We start from the raw sequence: 16,669 nt of genomic DNA on the forward strand, positions 1-16,669 counted from the left end.
AAGGAGAAATATTGTTCCTTTGTTAAATACCGCCTTAAAGTAATTGTTTAGGGGGATACCCCACCCTTTACTACAGGGTACACAATACTCCTTGAAAAAAATATGGTTAAATTAGGTTTCTAACCCTATTTTTTTATAAATATAATTCAATTTACTAAAAAAATTCTCTTAGAAAAAATAAAAGATAAATATTTTTTATTTATTGTTACCATTGAAAAAGTTGAGCATTTTAGTCTATATATAAAAAAATAAACAAAGTCAAGTTTTTGGTGTCTGAAATGTACATATACTTCACATTTCAATGTTTAAAATTGAGAAAACATATTATAATTTAAGTTTAGATATTCAATTTCAACTATGACAATTTCTTATGAAATATCTTTACAATGTGGTAACAAACAAAAACCTAAAAAAAATGTAATTGATGTTTCTGATTTTGCCCAAAAAATTGTAAACTTGAACAAATGATTGTAGCAATTATATATAATTTATTAAACTGTTGAAACATATCTACACATCTACGAAGTTTAGGCTTTCAAGATCACCTATTTTATTAGGGATATTTCTTGTGATTTGCATCAGACAAAATAAACATCACAATGCTAGTATTTGTTAATGGATGTATACCTTCCAGGTTATTGTCTTCAAGACGTAACAATTGAAGCATAGTTAAGTTTCCCATGCTTTTTGATATATGGCCTGAAAGAAGATTGACACTTTTAGTTTTACCAAAATATTGCCATTACATTGTTAATTTTGTTAACAATCTAAAGATTCTAGAATTACCCCTTTTTAAGTAAATTAAAGAAATTATTCTAGAACAAAAAATATTTTTTATAGGAGGGCTTATGTATCGGCCTAAGACTAAAAGTATTCTGTGATGACCTAAACATATGGTAATCAAAGTAAGATCCAGTGTGTGCCTCTTTATATTTTGTGTGACAATAAGACAAAAAGTTGTTTTGTGGAGACAGTGCATGGAACTTCTAGAAGGGAAGAAATGACGAGGTGCTTAATATGCAGAGGAGGGAGGGGAGAGATCATAACATGAGCTCACTCTAGAGCGATTTATATGGCTTCATAATTTTTAAATTTCCATGATCTCCACAATTTCTTTAGGATATCTCCAACAATATGGTAAAAGAACAAATGAAAATGATAATAAACAGGAAATATAGTTTATTTAAAATGATCCCAGAAAAATCATTTAAAAAGGAAAAAATAGATAGTAACACATGGGCTATTGAGCTTTTGCTTATTTAAATATTTTTATTTTTCAAAATAGTTTTAATAGAGCCTATTTATTTGTTTTTATTTGTTATAAATATAATATGATTCATTAAAAATAATTTCTTTTATGTAAAAAAATTTAAAATTAGAAAATTGTTTATTTTTGTTCTTTCCCTCTCTTCCATCCTCCTTCTCTTTCTTTCTAATACATATGAAAGCTTCTCAATTATTACCTGATTTAATAACCCATTTATTTGCAGGATATGGAGTTGTTTTATTTCTAAACAAAATGAAATCAAAATAAAAGGAATATAGATGGAGTTGAACTATATTCCAGATCCACTCTCTGACATTAACGCTGTAATAGAAAGGGAATTAATTTGACAAATAAATTATGTAAATACACCTCAGGGGATTTCAATTTGACAAATAAAAATATTCTTATAATTATTGTTTTCACGAAAAAAGCAAATTAATTTGTATCAAAGAGTTTGATATTTCATAAGACTGTAAAAGTAAAATGAAAATAAAAAATTGAACAGAAAATTTTCTATATATATATATAGATAGAAAATTATTATAGTCCAAATATGCCAGGTTCACATATACAAGGGTACAATCTGATAGTGTCATTTACTATGTTTATATACATTTTGTTTTTAAATTTTAAGTTCATGTACACGGGTATGTAATATGTTTGCCTATATGGAAGATGGAAACTGGAAAGTTGGTTGCGAACTACAATGCAAGCCTTTTAGGAAAACACAATTTAAAAATTATATGAATTAATTTTATATTTAATAAAAATAATATCAAATTTTTACTTTACTTTATTTTTTTTCCAAAACATGTTTGATACGGGCTCTTGAAATTTTGTTTATTTTTATAAATATAAACTAATTTCTCAAAGTAGATTTTCATTTAAATGAAAATAGGATATAAAGAAGTCCAATTTGTTTTATTGTTTTGATCAATACCAATGTCAAATGCATAAAGGTACAATCAGAATATATTTGATAAGACTGAATTTAGAGATTTGACATAGTGAGTAGCACATACCTTTGAAAAAGTTGGTTTCTAATGTCAACCTTTTGAGGTCCTTGCAATGTGTCCAATCAGATGGTATAGGTCCGGATAATTTGTTGCCTTGAAGACCCAAATGTTGTAAATTTGGAAGTCCATTGCATATATTAGAAGGAATGCCTCCCGATAAATTATTCCAACTTAAATCAATATTCCGCAACTCAGACATATTAAAGATAGCTGATGAAATTTGGGCAGAAAACTTATTTCTGCCTAAATATAAAAGTTCTAGACTTTTAAGATTACCAATCTCTTCGGGGATATCTCCTACAATGTTATATAAAACAGATTCATCAAATTTATTGTGCTCGATCAAAATATAACTCTTGAAGTTGGAAATAAAAGGGGAATGTAAAATGTATGATAATTTTTTAAAACTATTAATAACTAATTCTTCATCAATTTAGGAAAAGGGAAGGCAAAAGAAGTTAAGATAATGAAAACAATAAAGGAGAAGTTGAGATAGAGCTATGTTGATAGACAACCCATAATCTGATAGTTCAATATCTATCTCTCATTCATCTCTAAATAGGAAAACAAATAGAAGAAAAAGAAAGTATTGAGAGATTCAAAAATACAAAGCATGGGATTAGAAGGGAAAATCTTCATAGAATCATCAAGAACAGTATTATATTATTAACTATACTTTTTAGCCCAGAAAACAGAGGTAAACAAAGTAAAGAATTCTTGTGCATGTGAGCTACTAATCTGAATGTATAGTTAAGTTGAAAATTTTTACAGTAACGCATCATGAGCTGTTAGGAGGATAGTTAAGTTTTCAATGTTAGTTAAGTCAAAATTATTACAACAACAAAAATGGAAATCACCAAAAAATTTTATTGCATGTAACAACAGCATATCTCGGTTCTGTCTAAAAATTGGCTTCCCAAGCTAGCATCCCTAAAATTTAAAATAACCAAATTTTTATGCATAAAGAATTATTACAATAGGAAATTTTGCAAATGCACAAACTTATAAAGGTGAAAATGAAAAATAAAATGCATCCTGTTCATAGTCATTCTTAGAAAATAATCTAAAAATGTTGCAAATAAAAACATAATATGAACAAAAAGAGCTCAAATGCTTTAGAAGAGAAGACATCCTAACCAATGTCACTAAAATTAACAACTAAAGTCTCTTTTTAGCTAACCAAAACTAAATTATTTTTATGAATAGAGAATTATAGACAAAGGATATTTTGCACGTACACAAATGTAATAATAACCCAAGAATTTTAGTAGGAATTAAATTTTATGGTAAGGTATTTTAAGATTATTTTTATAAATTTTGAGATAAATCTATCAAGAAAAATTGGTGGTTCAATGGAAACTCTGCTGGCAGCTTATCATGAGGTCCTTTGTTCAAATCCTTGTTGTAAAAGAAAAGGAATTTTTTTTTATTTAGCCTTGAGAAATTACTATATTTGATGGACACCAAAGTGTTGCAAATTTCACTACACAATTCTTGTATGGAGCCATGAATCTGAATATGTAGTTGAGGGATCTAAAGTATAATGATCAAAGATAGTGAAGATGTAAATAAAAACAAATGAGTTTGTGGAGTATTAATTAAATCAAAATAAAAAAAATACTCATGCATACCTTTCAAGGTATTAAAATTGTAATTATGTTTGAAGCAAATAAAAAAGGTAGAAATGAATTTAAACTAAAAGAAAAATGAGAGAAATTTTACAAACACATCATCACTGCACTATTATTCATATATATATATATTTGACGAAATGGTTTTCCAAACATGTAAAAACCTTCTTGAAGCATGTTCTAATTAGCATGAGTTAATCAAATGATTGTCAAGGCATTATTCTTACACATGATTTTTCCTGGAAATATAATTTCTTGCCATATGCATAGTAATTCCAAAAAAAAAAGAGCTCATTTTAATACTGATGCATGATAAGATATCATAAAAACAAAAATGAGTAGCAATTTCATATTTGTTAAAGAAGAGCTTTGATTCAATAAAAATAAGATAAAGGTTTCCCATTTTATCTAAGCAAGAAATATACCCCAAGGAATATACATACCACAAGATAGATTAAAGTACAGGAAATTTGAATATAAAAATTGGAACATAGTCTTGTCATTTTTCCCCAACAATTCGCTGGATAGAGGCATGAAGAAAAAAGTAACATAACAAGATAGATTGTAAAATATATATATATATATATATATACGTTTTATGTATGATGTACAAGTTAGACACTAAATTAAAAAATTTTAAAATATTATACTTCATTATTAAAACATTTAAATCTAACAGAAAAAATAAGTACGGCTATTTGGCTTTTACGTATTCTCTTTCACTCTTCAATTTTTAATACATATTTTGTTGAGCTTCGCATAACTAAAAAAATTTAGACTATGCGTGCAGTGATGGTTCATGTTTTCAATTTTTGTTTTTTGTTTTGGGTGAAATCACATATTTGATTTTAGATAAAAGGAATTTTTTAAGATTGTATTATTCATTTGACAAAACAAAAGCTACGAGTTTAACTAGTAAACTTAAACCTGTTTTCATGTCTGGCCAAAAAAACTTTTATCTCAATTATTAAACAGCTATGATAATGATTGGACATTTACAGTACTTCAACATTAATATATAAATCTATACATACACACATTTCAAATATTATCTCCAATCTGAAATTCTAATGAGGTCTAAATAATAATTATGTAAATAATAACTTTCACTTCAGACAAGCTTTATATAAAAAGATTATATATTCAACATCATTCCACAATTCTCATTTTTTAAGATTTTTTTCCTCAAAAATTGGCTTTCCAAACAAGCAACAAAGAACGACTTCTAAGATTGAGAAAACAGAAGTCAAAAGAAGACAACAAAAATAGTTAAGGAGAAGTTCAAATAGAGCTACAAATTAAAGATATAGACAACCCATAATCTGATAGTTTAAATTAAAAGGAAAATCTTCATTGAATTGATTATTGAAAAATAAATAGAAGAAAAATAAACTATTGAGAGACTTAAATGAAAAGACCACAGATTTGGAAGGGTAAATCTTCATGTAATCAATAACAGTATTGCATGCTTACCTCTGTTTTGAAATCCAAAAAACAGAGTAATACAATTCGATATTTGATGGACGCCAAAGTGTTGTAAATTTCACAACACAATTCATGTGCATGTAGGCCACAAATCTAAATGTGTAACTTAGGGCTCTAAAGTACAATGATCAATGATGGTGAAGATAAATGTAAATAATGCCTTTCTTGTTGCTTGCAAGAGCATGAGAATGTAGAAATTGCCGCATAAATGATTAGATAAATACAAAAAAGGTGCATTGTTGCATACTTGCATTGTTCTGTGCAAAGGCGGGGGAGGGAGAGTGATATAAATTAGGAATGGAATTAATGGTGTTTAACAAGAGTAAACAAGTAAGTTTAAATTGCTAAGATGCACTTTTTAATAAATAAAAAATTATTTTAGAATCTTTGATATAGTACTTTTTATAAAAGAGTTAAAAATTAAATTTAATTGTGTACTTTTGAAATCATGTGATGGCTTATGTAATATTAATAAAATTAATATAAATGAATATATAAATCAAAATTCACAAAATACTTTGGTCATAAAGACTTACATATATAAAAAAAATTTAGAATTACAAACAATAATTATAATAAAGAACATTAATTAAGATGTCTTTGTAAAATCAAGTTTTTAAAAAATAAAATTAATTTAAATCCAAGTATATGAGATGACTTTGTAAGGAGAAATAGATTTTGTAATTTTAAAGTTTCATGCAATGTGTTAAAATGATAAAATATAACTTTATGAGATAATTGAGGCCAATGCTCAGCAAGGCATCATCTTTCAAGTTTATAATTTTTTTATTTAATTTCAAAAATCATCCAATTCTTATAAAATATTTAATGGAATGTTCTTACAAAAATATGATTTTTATAATTATTATTCGCAAAAAACATGAAAAGGAAAAAAAAGTCATATACTTATAATTTGATGATTACTGTCCAAATTTTCAAAATAAAAATATAACCCGTGACACGTGGAACTGGATCCCCTCCTACAATGCCAATTGCATGCAATTTTTTTTTCTTTTCTTTTTTCCCCTTTTTTGGTTCTATATGCATTCAACATTACACTCTTCATATAATATCACAAGTTACATGTAGCCAGAAAAAAAAAAAAAGACTAGATCATAAAAAATAGTTATTTTTTCTATATAACATACAAGTTGAATACTAAAATAATTTTTTTAATATTCTAGAACAGCTTTTTGGGTTATATATATTGTCTTTAATGTTTCAATATATATTTTATTGAGCTTCACGTAGATTAAAAAATATTTAACTAGGTGTTTAACGCAATGGTGGGAGTGGGAGAGATCATTATTGGGAAAAGTAGTTACTTGACATCATAATTTTTAAATTCCCATGAACTAATTTTTTTATTGGAAAAAGTAGTTATTTGATCCTTCAACTTTTAACTTAATTATGACTCAATCATTTAAATTTAACTTATTATGACTCAGTCTCTCAAGTTTGCAATCAAAATAGTATTTGATAAGATTGACTTTAGGGTGTGTTTGCATTAGAAATTGCAAAATTGAAGTTAGAATAAATTGAGTAACATAAGTTAGGATAAAAATCATTGACGTTAACTAATTTACATGCATATAATTTTTTATTATCAACGAATTATAATATTCTCCTTTTTATAAATATTAAAATAAAATGTATCAAAATAATTATTTCAATATATTTTGAATAAAAGGCACCAAAAAAATAATAAAAGTGGTACAACCGAAAATAATTATTTTAAAATCTTCCAATGATATTGACTCCTTCCCGTCATAGCGGAAGAAGACAAAGCATAGAGATCAAAACTGAGAAGAGGGGAATAGGAAAAAAAAAAAAAAAACACAGAGAGAGAAGAGTAAATGCTACTCACTATAAAAAGTACTTAATTTAAGTATTCTTTTTATCCCAACTTATAAGGCACTTTTTGAATAGATTTGACGTTCCAAAATATAATACACTTTAACAAAAAAAAAAAAAATAGTTTCATTACTAGTGCTTTTCTGATATTATCCTTCTCAATATTCTCTCTCTTTAATATTCTTTCACAAAGGGAGTATTAAATGAATGATATTTTTAAAATTTTAAATTTTTATCCTGAAATATTAAGGTTGTAAAGTGTATTTAATGAACTTGTTTAATATGTGTGCTCTTGTCTAAAAATGTCTTATAAATTAGAATGGAGGTATTACTTTTTTTTTTATAACAAGTGTATATACATAGCTAGGTTGCTTTTCACGGAGGGGTTGGATTATCATTTTTTTAGTTTGAGTTTGTATCATCCCTTAAATGATTACCATTTTATTTAAAATAAAATTCAAGGAATCATCCTTCAAAACTCATGGCTTCGAAGAGATGTTAATAAATGTAATTCCATGTATACATTCATCACACACAACACACATTATTACACGGGTGGGGAACTTTAGTTCGGTTTTCAATTATTTTGGAAATCCCATAAAGAACAACTGTGGGTAAAAAGGATTATAGAGATATCATGCATTCACGTGTATTATGATCCTCTGGCTACTAATAAAATGTCACAATAAACTAATCTGCCAACTTTTTATAAGGGAATATCTTTTTAATACCTACTACATATATAATGAAAGTGAACTAACTAATTAATCTCATACAAAATGATTTTATGGAAACAAAATTTTATGCACAATGACAATATATAATGGAAGCATTTAATGTCGCATTAAAATTAAAATTGATAAAACTATTGGAACTGCAGTTTTGTAATTTCCATTTTTTTTTATTTCTAGTTTATAATTTGAAGGGAACAAGTGAGATCGAGACATCATATTTTAAAACTGATGTTTATATTAATATTATCACTCAGTATATGTAAATCAACTCTAATATATTAATTAACTGTATTTTCACAAGAAATGCATTTTTTTTAATTAGATTAGAGAACAAATTTTTATTGCAAATCCTTTTTCCTCGGTCCAAGTGGAACTTTGTCTATTCCAAACAAATAAAATGCTCACAAGACATCCTAATATGCAATAAAATTAAAAATAATCAAAGACTTCTTTCGGCCAACCAACATTAAAGATTTATCTTTATGCGTAAAGAAATGTTGGAAAAGAAAAATTCACGCTTACAAAAATTTATAAACAAAAGGAATAATAGGAAGAGAAAATGCATTTTAGTTCATAATAATACTAAGAAAACAACTAGGAAGAAAAAATGTAGTAGTAATATTTGGATAAAGATATAAGAAAAATGGCTTAATGCTACGAGTGTCCATATATGATAAATCATTTTTATTATTTTTTACTCTGTTATGTGGTAGTAAAATTGTATTTTTTAATTTTGCAAACATGACAATGCTCTCATTTTTTCTTAGTTGAGAGACATTATTCTTATTGTTCACAATGAACAAAATTTAAGGAAAAAAATTATAATTTAATTATTCTTTATCAATTAAAACAGCCTTTTATATTAAACTATAATTTTGATATTCTTTGTCAATCAATGATAGCTTTTAGATATTTTTTTAATTTAGATATTCAGCTGTGTTAAAAGTAAAACTTATGGTTTTGCCCCTCCTTAAATTATCTTAAAAAATAATAAAAATATTTTTTCCATGTTATTTGCCAGCTATATTTCATTAATCTGATATGAAATTCTATTGATAACAAAATCTAGTTAATTAATGGTATGAGTTTTGAAAATAAAAATGAAAAGTTAGGGGTTATTAAAGGTGAGGGGGGTCATCTAAAATTGCCTCAAAGTTCAAGGAGCTTTTATGTATTTTAGCCTAATAACATATCACAAGTTTTACGAAATCATAATCAATACAATATATTATTATTTAAATTTTATAATAATTTTAATAAAAATCCTATTTTATAAATATTTTAAATGTTAAAATGAAGTTGAAAACTGATAAAAATAGTTTCAATCCTAAATGAAAACCATATATACTTAACTATTTAAATATGTATTAGTTTTAAACTATTATTCAAAAATATTACATTTAAAATTTAAAATATTATTTTTTTTGAATTATATAGGAAAAATAAAGCTAAATTGAAAATAAGAGAAAAATGAAAATTGAAAAGATAAACGAGTTTTGGATTAAGTGAAAAACAATACCCGAATTCATATAGATTTTAAATTAAAAAATTTTCATTTAAATCCCGAGAAATTTTTATAAAATTAAAAACAAAACAAAAATTATGACAATACTCGCTTTTTTTAATAAAATACCTTTCTTTATTGAAATTGTGGTTTAGTAAATAAACCTGATTTTTTTTATTTCAAGTCCTTTGCAATTAAATGAAAATGTCCGTAAAAGAGACCTAGCGGGAATTCTCCCCTTCTACATTCAAAAGCTTTGTACAATTAATCAAAAATTAATAATTTTAACCTCAAGGATTAACATGTCGAATTGATCAAACTATAATTGCTTGATTAAAAAATAAAATGTAGGGACTTCAGAATTAAATTTTCCTAAATTAAAATAAAAGATAAAGATTTTTCTATTTTTTATTGTCTTACCAATCAAAAATCATTAAAATACAATTAAAATATATTAGCAAAGAAATTAAAGTTGAAGATTTGAAATAGTCAGATAGCACATACCTGTCAAAGAGTTGTATTCTAATTGTAAGTCTTTGAGCTCTTTGCATTGTATCCAATTAGATGGCAGGGCTCCTGATAATTCATTTTTTTGAAGATGCAGCCTTTGTAATTTTGGAAGTCCATGACAAATATTAGAGGGAATACTTCCTGACAAATTATTCCAGCTTAAATCAATCTCTTGGAACTCTGATATATTGAAGATATTTGATGGCATGTGACCAGAAAGCTTATTAGTATCCAAATATAGAATTTTTAAATTTTGAAGACGGCCAATCTCTATTGGAATATCTCCTGCAAATTGATAAAGAAAAAGGAAAATAAAAATAAATAAGAAATAGAATTAAACAAGGAGATGTGATATATAATAATAATTAAGGTGTATTTGGATTAGAAATTGTAAAATTAAAGTTAGAATTGCGGTTTGCAAACAGCTGAACTTAGGATAAAAATAAGCAACATTAACTAATTTATGTTTGGATACATTTTTCTTAAAAATAAATTTAACAAATAGAACTTGTTTGAATGATAAAATTCCAAAGCAAGTTTAGGTGTATAATGACCAAAAAATACATGAATTTTAATTTAAGAAAAATTTTTAATCTTTAAATTATAATTTTACAAAAATAGTCTATATACACTTAAGTACTATTTATAAATTATAAAAATATAAATAAAATTAATAAATTACTAAATATTAAATTCTAAAAATATAAAATAAGTAGATAAATTATAAAATATTAACTTATAAAAAGGTCTGCAGTATCAATTTAACTAGAAATATGCCTCTTAAATATATAAGTATATATATATATATATAATTTTTTTCACATAACACAAATATTTTCGTTCTTATAATTAATTATTATCATGTATTGTAGTATCTTCCATTTTTTAAATATTAAAATAAAATGTATCAAAATAATTATTTTAATATGTCTTCAATAAAATGAACGCAAAAATGATAAAAGTGGGAGAATAGAAAATAATTATTTTAATATCTTCCCATGGTTTTAATTCCTCCCCATCACAAAAGAAGACGAAGCATAGAGGTCAAAAGTGAGGAAAGAGAAATGGACAAAAGGGCAAAGAGGGAAGAGTAAACGCTACTCAATGAAAAAGTTAAAAGAGTTACTTGAAATAGCTTTTTGGAAAACTTAATTATCACAAATATTAAAAATATCATTAATTCATGGTGTAATAATTAATTAGTAGAGTTATCATATCTATGTGTGATTATGTATATTACAAACAATGTGGTTGTAACACTTCCCACTTGTGCTGAAGCTCTTCGATAAATTTGATATGTTTAAGATCATCAAACAATTATTTTTTATTATATTATTTACTTGCAGAACTAATTAAAAGATAATCATATCAGTCCCATGTTAAATGAACATAAACTAAAGAGTTAATCCCAAATAAAAAGATTATATAGAAATAAAGTTTAGCTTTACCCAAAAACAGTTTAATTTTACACGTAAAACTGGTGTATTTTTTAACCTTCATAAAATTATAAGAATTGAAAGTTTTATATTTCCATTTTAAATTCCCCTTTATAATCCTAAGTGAACAATTGAAATGAACACTTTATATTTTAATATTGATACAGATATTGACATTGTCACTCGAATGAATATTTCCAACTTTAATATTACAAATAATTAACTATATTTTTTGGTAAAAATAATTAACTGTATTTTGACCAGAAAGCTATTAGCATATGTTCATAATTATCAAAGTTTCAAAAGACAAAAGAAAAGATGATGAATGGTACCAAAATATAATCTATTAACAGAATACCTTGTAAATTAATGTGACCAAGATCTAATTGTTTTTAATTAAGAAAAATCAAGTTTCCGACACATCTTGGTATGTAATAAAAAATTAATTTAAACCCAATTATATGAGATGATTTTGTAAGAAGAGAAATATTTTGTAATTTTAAAGTTACATGCAATGTGTTAAAATGATACAATATAACTTTATGAGATTATTGAGGAACATATAAAATTAAAATGGAATCTTTGGATTTTAGACATATATGCCTATTCAAATTTACAATAAGTGCACACAAATTCGTCCCATAACTTATACTGGAAAAAAAAAATTAAATATTAGACATGAACATAACGATACCACACTGTTCAATACAATTAAATATATTAACAAATCATAACACAAATCATTAGGCAAACACATTGCATTGACCTTTTAGACAATATATAGTATATATAGGTCCCTTATTTTGTTTTAAACAAGCCCTTATAGTTTCATCTTTTATATATGTTAACCCTCGAAAGTTAAAATTAATAATGAAACATTGAATATAAAAAAAATACTCTCAGACTTTATAGAAAATTTAATTCAATACTTTTTGCCAAAATTGAAAAAAAAAATTTGATTTAATACACTGTTCATATTTTTATTAATTTTTTATGAAAATTCTATAAGTATAAAAAAATATTTAGAAGACAATCTAGTTATATAAATTTTGTTGTACATGCACCAAATTAATTATATGCAAAGCCATATATTATATGTTGTTCATTATTTACACTGACATCTGTTCATTCAAAAGAAAATGGGAAAATATTTTTGCATATTCTTACAGTTCTACTCAATTTTAAATTAGGTTCCCATAGTTTATTTTGTTTTGATCAAGCCCTTATAGTTTCATTTTTTATATATGTTAACCCTTGAAAGTTAAAATTATTAATGTAATATAAAATATCACAAAACAAAAATACTCTTAGAGTTTATAGAAAATTTAATTCAATACATTTAGCCAAAATTTAAAAAAAAAGAAAATTTGATTTAATATACTGTTTACATTTTTATTAATTTTTATGAAAATTTTATAATTATAAAAAATATTAGGAGATAACATAATTATATAAACTTTGAGTTATAAAAATTATTTAATTAATTCTAAGATCATGTAATCATTTAACAAAAATATAAAAGCTCTTAATTTTGTTTTTGAAAAGAAAAAATTTAAGGATTTTAACCTTTGGGGATTGAAAAATTTAATTGATCACACTATAAGGGCTCAATTGAAATAAAATAAATTGCAGGGATTTAATTCAAAATTGAGTAAAACTGTGAGGACTTATAGATATGTTTTCTCAAAAAAATTTGACATCCCAAAAAATGGTAGCAGAGAGAGAGATAGAGACAGAGAGAGAAGTTGTCAACAAGCATCTAGTGCTAATCAGTGTGTTGCGTGTGCGCGCGCGCGTTTTTTTTTTTTTTTATGAGTTAAAGTTTTTTTAATTTGACAAGCATTTGGGTACTCATTGGGCACCCTCAAATCAAGGGCGGCTCAATGTTTCCCCCCATACTTTAAAAGTGAAGTAATGTCGTTTCCCCATTAAATATTTGTTAATTTAATGATTAACTAACTATATTATAGAGAGACACTACAAAAAATAGTGAATTAGCGATGAAATAAATTTACTGACTTTCATTGCTAAAAATTAGTAGTTATTTTGTCACCAAACCATCAGAAATAATTTTACAAATGGCATTTTCTATCATTATTCCATCACTAAATCATCAAAAATAATTTAGCAACAAAATTTTTTGATATAAATGTTTGTCTCTAATTTTCAAGATATGTTATTCTCATTTTGTGATAGTATTTGTGAAGGAACATTCCATCGCAAACCTTTCCATCATAATTTCATTGCTAATTCCATCATAAATTGTTTTAAATTTTATTATATGATTCATAATATATATAATTTATTCTTATGAAATAAATAAATAATTTAATAACTATAAGTTATTATTTTAAATTATTTAGATAGTAATAATAATTATAATAATTTAAATTGTATATTTAATTATTTTTGTGATAACATGGTGAAATACCTAATTATTGTTATTTAAAAATAAAATTATTTTTAAAAAATAAATGTAAAATATAAAATATTACATATTATAAAAATTATAATATAATATATAGTGATAATAAAATATTTTTTTAATATTAAATTTTCTATAAAAATAATTTTTTAAAAAATATAATATATTATAAATAACTATTATATAAACAATTAATTAATTTTATTTATAAATAAAAATAATGTTAAATAAATATATATATATATTTAAATTATATATTTATTGATATATATATATATGGGCAATTAAGTATTATATATTTAATTTATCAATTAAAGACTAAAGATCTCCTTTAGTTCAATTAGCAATAAGGTTGGGCACAAAGGCTCATAAAGGTGTGAGGTTATGGATTCGAACTTAAGAACTAAAGATCTCCTTTAGTTCAACTAGCAATAAGGTTGGACACAAAGGCTTATAAAGATGTGAGGTTATGGGTTCAAACTTGACCAGGGCACATTTAAAGTTATTTGAAGTTAATATATGATGTAGAGATGACATAGCAGGGAGGTGGTGGTGAAGTGGTAGTGACATGGCAATGAGGTGGCATTGGCCCAGTAGGTGACATGGCAATGGTGATATTTTATGAAACTCATTTGTAATGGAATGCATTTCATCACAGAATTGAAATAGCTTATTCTTGTTTAGTGTGGAAATTTTCTATTGCTTTTCAAATTCTGTTGCTAATGAATTAGTGACAGTGTTTTTATTGATAGACTTATTCCAGTACTAATTCCATTGCTAACCTGCTTGGCAATGGAATTTTTATTGATTAGTGATGGAAATCCACTGTTTTTTTTGTGCTAAAAAATTATAGAAAAAGACCTAGATAATTATGAGAAAGGACCTAAATAATTAATGAAAACAAATAGGTTCTTGTGTCTAATTTGCCTTTTGTGCTTTGTCTTTGGCTAGCAATATTTATTTAGTTTACATTTTTTTAAAGAATAATCATTCTCGTTTTATTTTATCTAATGTGGCACTAATAATAAGACTGTCAACTAAGCAATGTAAAACTATTAATTACCATAGGTGCCACATAGGATGAGTTACTAAGGACTTGGTTACTTTTTGAAAAATAGGGATGAATGAAGAAGACAAAAGAAAAGAAAGTATAAGAATTCAACTACAATGAGTTAAATTATAAGGAATAAGTCACAAGCTAGATGGAACTACAAGAGTTAAGTAATTAATTTTTCCATTAAAATCACTGAGATCTGTGTAAAAATAATTAAGTTATGAGTAAAAGTAAATAATAAACAAGTAACTAGTAACTTTTGCAATTCTTAAAAACAAATAGGAAGGTTTTTAAAATGAAATAAATTTTCTTACGTTAGATAAAAATAAAAATTACTCTCACTCACATGCATCTTTAGAATAAGCTTTTTATTGTCATGATGTGAAATATTTATCATTTATATACCAACTCATGACATAAAAAGGCAAAACAAATATCAAGGAAATATAACACAGAAATAAAATCTGATTAATTTATCTATCTTAATTAAATAGACTTAATTATTGTAATTATATCACGCAACCACAGAATAATGTTTAGAGTTATCAACAAAATTAATAATTAGTCATTGCCTTGAAGTTCAAACCCTTGAAGCATAATCAAATTTTCAATCGCTTTTGGTATGCAATTACAAATCTGATTAACACTTAATATTATGTTCAAATTTGCCAAATCACTAATTATATTGAGAATATCTACTGGGATTTGGTCATTGAAAAATAAAATGAAGATATGCTATTAGACTGTAAAGTATGACCATAAAGAGACCAACTTTGAAAATTCAAAAAAATAGTTGATATTATATGGTAATAAACAATTTTTTATAGAACTATGATACTTTTATTAGTTTGACTATTGTCTTTTGGAATAAACTAATCCTGCAATTATCTGCTAAAATGGACTCATTTTTTTTTTCAGAGTCCATGTATAGTAAAAAGATCATAATAAAAGAAAAATAAGCAACAAAGAAGACAAAGCTCTTGCACCCAATGGGAAATAAAAAGGAAATAGGAAATTGTGGTATCTTAATACGTGTCCGTTAATTTGAACTCTGTTAGACCAATCAAATCATACGTGAAGGGTTTTTGTCCAAATCTTTGCAATATAATAGGGCCAAATATATTAAGAAAGTAAGGTGTTTTTCATCATATATACTATGATTAAATAAGGCTATAGTAGATTAATTGAGATGAACAAAATTAGTCAAAACCCTTACAGTACACAAATTGAGAGAAATAGTGAGATAATATTATTTCATTATTTGAATAGTTAGTTATATGCATATGGTTCAACAACTGGTGCCCTATATAATTATTTTTAAGAGATAGGAACTTTAAAATATATTAGGATTAAAGTCATTATCATCCTTGAATTATACACGAGAGGTCACAAATACCCCTAAACCTAACTATAGGTCAATTTTGTCCTCAACTTTAAAGATTCCCTCCATTATCACCTTAACATTAAAAACACTTAAGTGCATCAGTCATTAATGGGTCCCACTATTTTTTTTTTAGATTAAGGGTCACTTTTTGCCCTTCAACTTCTATTCTAACTGTCATTTTTGCCCCTTAATTCAAATATTTTATAATAAAAAAATATAATGTGAGACCCACTAATGGTCAACTAATGATGAAAAAATGACAGGGTGATGGCGGAAGGAATCTTCAGAGCTGAAGGATAAAATTGATCCACAGTTGAGTTTCGAGGCAATTTGGGATCTTTTGTGTATAGTTCAGAGACAAAAATGACC

The 16,669-nt window shown here is 25.4% G+C and overlaps 1 protein-coding gene across 1 annotated transcript in view; it reads right to left on the minus strand.

Annotated features, from left to right (window-relative positions):
* Positions 1 to 16,669, minus strand: part of LOC129314030 (LRR receptor-like serine/threonine-protein kinase EFR) — a 37,333-nt gene that overhangs the window by 16,118 nt on the left and 4,546 nt on the right. The window contains exons 2-4 of the mRNA XM_054957410.1: positions 9,996 to 10,286; positions 2,290 to 2,580; positions 628 to 699 (exon numbers count right to left, since the gene is read on the minus strand). Coding sequence (XP_054813385.1) covers positions 628 to 699; positions 2,290 to 2,580; positions 9,996 to 10,286 — 654 coding nt within the window. The remainder of the gene's footprint in view (positions 1 to 627; positions 700 to 2,289; positions 2,581 to 9,995; positions 10,287 to 16,669) is intronic.

Source organism: Prosopis cineraria, unplaced genomic scaffold (genome assembly GCF_029017545.1).
Source record: "Prosopis cineraria cultivar Desert tree isolate PC_DT_omini unplaced genomic scaffold, ASM2901754v1 PC6, whole genome shotgun sequence".
Lineage (NCBI taxonomy): Eukaryota > Viridiplantae > Streptophyta > Magnoliopsida > Fabales > Fabaceae > Prosopis > Prosopis cineraria.